The following is a 6,824-nucleotide window of genomic DNA, read 5'->3' as shown; positions in this document are numbered from 1 at the left end:
AAGAAACCAGATATGAGAAACTATGAGAAACAGGCAGCACAGACCTCTGTAGGATGAGATACTGGCTCTTGGAAAAGGGACTGAGAGGCACCACTGTGTCTTCAGCTTGTAAAGAACCAGAAGGGAGGGAATTTCCACTCCTTGGCATTGAACTAGGCAATAGGAAGAACTGCTATTGCCATTTTTTTTTCTTTTTCTTTCTTTTTTGGTGCAGCAGAATAGTTTACAGGAGACTATCCCCAACAGTTTGGCTACCTGATCCTCCCACACAGAGGTTCAGGATTTTGTAACTTCAGACCCTTAATTCATTCCAGATCCCTAACTACACAAAGTGCCCACCCCATGCCCCTCCCCCCCCCAGACAGAAATTACTCAGAATAAGCCAATAGCAACATCCATTTTACAAAATGACCACAAAAAAAAAAAAAAAACCAACCTGGTAATTCTCTAGAACACATGCTCTCACCCTGTCTCTGAGTTGGGGAGATCCCGTGGATAAAACATAATTCAGTTTCAGTCTTTGGCTGACACAACTCCCCCATTCACTGCAGGCAATTTTTTTTTCCTGCTCCTTGCTCCTCTCCCAAAGAGGGAGTATTGAAAGTTAACTCCCTACGTGTAGAAACAGAGGTGCAGGCTGGACCTGCCTACACACCAGTCTCATTTTTTTCACTGCTTTTGAGATTAGGATCCTCTTGTGCTTTTCTCATCTCCAGCCCTTTTACCCATGTGTAGGCAAAGGAACCCCCCAGAACCATCAAGTTACTGGTCCACCACAATAAGCTCTTGGTCTCTTCAAAGTAGGCAACAGCCAGAACTGTTTGGGCACAGGCCTTGGCTGTTCCAGAGACATTGTGGGTGAGTGGGCTGGTAAACTTTATCTGAAGTCCAGTCACGTACCCAATGGCAAAGCCAAACACTCCCCCCAGAGTCATCATGCCCCAAAAACTGGGGCTCCCCAGCTTGTCAAAGTGGTAGAGGGTGTGGAACTCGCCAGTGATCATCATGAGTGGGAGGAACAGGACGCAAGCATTCATGTTGTTGTAGAAGGTCAGGTGCCAGATGCTACCATCCACCACAGGCAGCACTTTCTTGGTGTAGATGGCATTAAGCGAGACACACAGGCTTGCTAAGATCCCAAAGATTATACCTGTCCATGATAGAGTGCCCTCTGCTCCTTCCTGGTCAATGCCCAGCCAGAAGCCACCTGCAACCAAAGAAATCAGGCATCATCTGAACTGCCAAAGGACTCAAAACGTACAGTCAGTGATTCATCATCTACCTTATACTGAAAAGCCACAGCCACAAGCAGAGGCAGGCTTTAAGGCTTCCCCTTTCTATTATGTTAACCCACAAACTGTCACAATTACTGTCCCGGGAAGATTTATTTTAGGAGTGCAGGTAATTTACTGTGCTATCCTTAGGTCTCAGAGGACTGATTCCCACACTGCGAAAGCAGCAAGAGAGTTCAGGAACTATTACTCCAAAAAACTGAGAACAAAAGCTAAAAGCTATTATTTGTATATAGGTTACATTTAGAAGGAGATCAAATGATTTTAATTGAAAAGACAGCAAACTGGACACACAGTGACACATATTCCTCTTATCCTAAAAGTTTAAAAAATTTGAGAAAAAAAGTCTCACACCCCACCCAGGATTTGCTTCACTGTTAGCAATAACAAAAAGATAGGTCATGGAAAGATGGAAAGTATTACATATGGGTGTAACAGTAAAGAACTTGATCAAAAAGAGATTGCAAGGCAGAAGGATGTCTTCATTGCATTATACTTTGATGCTCAGTCTTTAACCATCTCTGAAATACAAGCCAGAGGTTCCAGGCCAGAGGGAGACTTCTCTCCACCTGCCCTTAGCAGAATATAAAAAGGGAGATCACCTATTGACAGAGTACTGCAATGCCTTTGCATTAGCTGCTTCATATTGGGAGCCATGTGGGAAGTTGCCTGCAAAGCAGCCTACACATGCCTTAAACTAAATCCAGGTCCAAACAAGCTCAGTGCACAGACAGGAAGGACTCTTTGTCAGGGCACAGAGGATGCCTGGCTATGCTGGAAGGCATATAGGCTCCTACTGCAGAAGGAGATGAGAGATGGAGCCTTAAAGTAGCCTGGAAGCCTGTCAAGCATCACAGACTTGGGGAACATCTGAGTGTTAGACTAGCTGGAGCCAACTGTTTGCATCACTTCAGGGGGACAAAGCCAGTAGCTGTTCAGAGTGACCCCCTGTTCACCTCTTATGGAGAGGAGAACTTATTTTCTCTTACTGAAGTCTATCTGCTTGTCTAAGCACCAGCATGAACACAGGTCCATCAGGAACTGGATGAAAGCCTACATCTCACCATTCATGACCTGTGAATGGCCCCCATATGGAAGGCAGTTTTGGCATTATTGAGTCTTTGGAACAGAAGACTTGTGAGCAGTTCCCACTAAGCCAGCCAATGCCCTGCCCTATGTTCTTACCACACAACCAGATTTTCTGGTGGTGCTTTATACTTGATTTGACTAACTAATCCTATCTATCTGAATCGGCCTTCTGCATTGTACAGTCCCAACAGCGCTGGCAGTTTAAATAAACACTGATATTGTTTTCAAAGTTAGTCATTAACGTTCATTTGGGAATAGGGAGAAAAGTAGTTTTACTGTGGTCTTTGTGGAAAAGAAACGGTACTAAGTTAAGGCAATGAAATTAAAGAGTAGATAATCATCAGTACTCAAAGAGACAGCAAGACATGGAAAAGTAATTTCCTTACAAGTTACCTACGTGTTCCAGACACGTGAGGCAGACTACCTAGGGCAGGGCAATGAAAGAGCCCTACAGTTACCTCATCTCATCTAGAAGTGGTTGCATACAAGGGGATGACTTCCCAAGAAGTAAGTTGGTTCTGCTTGGTTTGGAGTTTGGGTTCAGCTTCCAGCTCTGAGTCTTCAGCCAGAAAAGCACTACCTAGCCTTACTATCCCACAGGATTACCACTCACTCGAGGAAGCTGCCACTGCAGCCCGCTTACCAGGGCTTTGCCTACCATGAAGTGCTAAGTAATGCTTGTAAAGAGCAGGTAGGGAGCCCTCAGCAGGGAAGGAGGAACATAGTGTTCTGCCGTGCAGCATGAACAAGGACTAAAGAGTCAAGAGAGCAACCAAGGACCTTCTAGCAGGTGTTAACCCCACAGGGCACAGTGGTACATCCTCATGCTGCAGCCCAGGAGGAGATACCATGGTCCCGTTAACCAGGTCCCCCTCGTGACCTCAGGCTCTCCGAGGTTTTGGGGCAGACGTGGAGCAGGCGCAGACCTGTTCCCACTCACCGATGATGATGCCGCAGGCCAGGAGGGCGTAAAGAGAGGTGGTCTGCTTGAGGAGCAGGTAGGAGAGCAGCACATTGAAGACGGTGGTGAGTGAGCGCCCCACGTTGTAGAAGGCCACGCCGACGTGCTTGAGGCAGAGGTTGTTGGAGGTGACCATGCCGATGAAGACGACGGAGAGGGGCAGAACGCTGCGGGACACCTTGGGGTCGACGCGCAGAGCGGGCAGCGCCGCGCAGGGCCCGCAGGCGGCCCCCAGGCTGAGGCCGAGGCACAGCGCGGCCGTCACGGCGCACTGGAAGAAGGTGACGAAGAGCGGGGCGTCGAGGCGCAGCGAGGGGCTGTCCAGCAGGTACTTGTTGAGGAACACCATGGTGATGGAGACGAACCAGTAGAGGCTGACCACCAGGGCGATGCGCAGGGCTCGCAGCACGAAGGGCGCCCGCCGGCCCCCGTCGCCCTCCGCCGGCAGCAGCGGGTCGGCAGCACCGCCCAGCGCCATCCGCAGGATCCCGGTCCGCGTCAGCTGCGATCTGCTCATGGCGGCCGCAGGCCGTCAGCCCGGCCCGCCCGGCCCCGCGCCGCCTCCCGCCTCCGCCTCCTCCCTCCGCCTTCCCCGCTCACCCGCCGCTCCGACCGCCGCCTCCGGCCCCGCGCTTCACGGAGCGCCGCGGCCCCGCCCGCCGCCCTTTATTCACGCCCCGCGGGCGCCGCTCGCCGCCTGCCCGGCCCGCACGCCGCGCCGCCATGGCGGGAGCGCCCCCGCGGCCTCGCTGCTCCCGGGGCGGCGGGCGAGCGGGGAAAGGCGGGCCTGGCCCCGCCGAGGGGAGTGGCGGCGGTGGGATGTGCGTCCGTCCGGCCGTCCGTCCGACCCTCCCCCAGCCGGACAGCGGAGCGGGGCGGGCAGCGCCGGGCGCCTCCGCGGGGAAAGACCGCATCCTGTGCCGGTGCCCCCCCGGGTTTTGCTTTTTCTTTTTGTTTGTTTGTTTTAGGACCACAGCATCGCTGTTTCTGTGCTCCAGTCGCCTTTTACAGACTTTCTCACATAGGCTCCTTGGCCTGCATGTTTTACTGTGGGAAATAAAGACCTTATGTACCCAAGTCCCCTCCCCACCTCTTAGGCAGCTCCTCTCCCCAGCACGGTCTCATCAGGCTCCCAGGGCTGGCAGCTGACTGGGATGCACGCCCCGGGCACTGAGAAGCTGCAGATAGCGGTGCCGGGAATAGCACCGGCCCTGCTGTTTCCTGTCAGCATCCCTCCCGTGCCAGTCTTATTTGCAGACATAAAGTTCTCATTGTGTGGAGGTAAATAAAACCTTCCCGGTACGACCTGAGTGAAGCGGGCACGGTGACATCCGTGCACGGTGACATCCGTGCACAGCTCATAAAGGCAGCACAGGGAAGTGCTGGCTGCTTTATTGCTCTTCCTGCCGCGCCGACGTGTAAATCTAAGCATAAAAATGTCGCTGCTGATGCTGTTAACTGCTGCGTGACTGCCGTGTGGGCGGTGCTGAACTCTGCACCCGCTGCAGCAATGCAAGTGTGCAGGAAAGCACTGCTTCCAAGGGTGTAACCTGAAGGGACTGTCCCACCGCCCCGGGTCTACACCGGGCGTCAAGCTCCTGTCTGCCCGTGCCCACCTGCCAGCATGTCCTGCCTTCTCTGAACGGTGCTTTGTAACAAAAGAGCAATACTCTTCAATACCAAACCCTCCGTCGTGCTGCAAATTCGTACGGCTGAACAATCAAGCTGCTGAACTCGGCAATGGGAGGCAGCGCTGAGCCCAGTGTCAAACATTGCTCAGTACGATACCGACCCCTCAGTTCAGCTGCACTGCTTCAGGACCTCTGGCCAGCTGTCCTTGGGCCGCCTCCTGAAGAAAGGACAATTCCAAGCGATTTCCAAGGCGAGGTTTTAACTACCCTCCCAGCAGCTATGCTGTCTTACACATGCGTGTGTCTCCAGTACTGCACGCATCTTGAATTCAAAAGATACCCTTCCTACCAATGATGTAGCAAGTTTGACAGCACTGGAGCCAGAGAGAGATCTTTTTTCTTCTGCATCTTGCTCATGCTGTTCAAGCTGTCTTCTCCAAACTAAGCACAGAAATTAGAAATGGAAAAAAGAAGCCCCAGCCCTCAGTCACATCCTGTCTGTTCCTTCAGCACGGGGAAGATTGCTTCATCCTGCACAAGTTTGAAATATCCCAATCAATAAAGTGTTCATTGCTTTTCTCAGGAGATGATTCTCCAGACTTATAGTGCATGTATGGCACGTCCACATGGGAAAATTGACCAGAACAGCTATCTCAACTCTGACAATATAACTCCCCGATGCTGACAGTGTTTTCCAAAATAAAAGTGATTTATTGTCCAATAATCACGCAGTTCTGTGATAGCTGTGCTGGTCAATCTCCACAGGCAGAGCTCATCTGCAGCATGGCAATGCTTTTGACAAGTGCTTTGAATAGAGGCTTCCCTGAGTGGGAAGCTGTCTGGCAGCTCTGTGCCAGAGTCCTGCCTGCCCGAGCTTTGGGGCAGAGGAGGGAGCTAATTAATTGATTACAAGAACCGGGACCATCGTGGCAGGGAGGGCCAGGCTTCCAAACATAAGATGTCTGCCTTACTTAAAACTACACCCAGGGGTTCAGAACTCAGCAGGACTCTGGTGGCTGGGTATCTCCCTCTGAATAACACATGCTTTCCATGCCTACAGCTGCCTGACTGCTTCAAGATTTCACCCTCTGCGTCGTGTTACCGTTTGCTGAGGTATCCACAAGCTGGCGTTTATTGGAAGCTGAAGTTACATTTTAACCCAGGTTTTGAGGAATTAAATATATTTAGTTTCCTTACAGAGTACATCTATTATGCTATAGCAGCAGCAATTGACTTCCTTATGTACACAAGGCAGCCCTATCTTCACACCCTGCTGTATATTGTGTTACAGAACAGGTGTTACTGCCCCCGAAAACTCTCCCCTTCCCCCATCAGTTACATGACCTACCTAAAAGGAAACGATTCAGCTGATAACCCGCACCCCGGCTAATAAGATGGCAACGGGTGCTGGGATGAGGCAGCAAGGAGCTGAATTACTGGGGCTCTGCCACAGTCAAGTGGCACGAGTGGCACTAGAGGGCAGCGCTGGCACACGGTTGGAGCCTTCCCGGGCTGGAGCTTAAGTGCTTCTGAATGGCAGCATTAATTGCTATTTTAAACACGCATTGATAACTCTCTCACCTGCTTTAAATCCTAGGAAATGAGATTCCTCACCCGTCTCTTCCAGCCCTCTTGGCAGCTAGGGGTGCTTTATAGCCCTATAAAGGCTGGCGGTACCTGCTCTCTTCATGGGATTTTATTTATAGGAACATCTAAAGGGCTTCTTGGTGGCATCCCCTGAATCCCAGTGTTTTGGTGCCGTTCCCCTGCTGGAAGCTCTCCTCATACAATCGTGCTAGTTGTTACCAAAAGTCACTGTGGCTGGGAGATGAGCAGCCCTAAAACCCCAAA

General features: G+C 51.5%; 1 protein-coding gene across 1 annotated transcript in view; it reads right to left on the bottom strand.

Annotated features, from left to right (window-relative positions):
• Positions 1-3,900, bottom strand: part of SLC35C1 (solute carrier family 35 member C1) — a 233,191-nt gene extending 229,291 nt beyond the window's left edge. The window contains exons 1-2 of the mRNA XM_065754856.1: positions 3,322-3,900; positions 535-1,207 (exon numbers count right to left, since the gene is read on the bottom strand). Of these exons, the coding sequence (XP_065610928.1) occupies positions 648-1,207; positions 3,322-3,859 (1,098 nt within the window). The 5' untranslated portion in view covers positions 3,860-3,900 and the 3' untranslated portion in view covers positions 535-647. The remainder of the gene's footprint in view (positions 1-534; positions 1,208-3,321) is intronic.
• Between the last annotated feature and the right edge of the window lie 2,924 nt (positions 3,901-6,824).

Source organism: Cyrtonyx montezumae, unplaced genomic scaffold (assembly GCF_038088225.1).
Source record: "Cyrtonyx montezumae isolate F1298 unplaced genomic scaffold, pur_monq_1.0 scaffold_10, whole genome shotgun sequence".
NCBI lineage: Eukaryota > Metazoa > Chordata > Aves > Galliformes > Odontophoridae > Cyrtonyx > Cyrtonyx montezumae.
The sequence above is the reverse complement of the archived record's forward strand: the minus strand, read 5'-3'. Positions and strand labels throughout refer to the sequence as shown.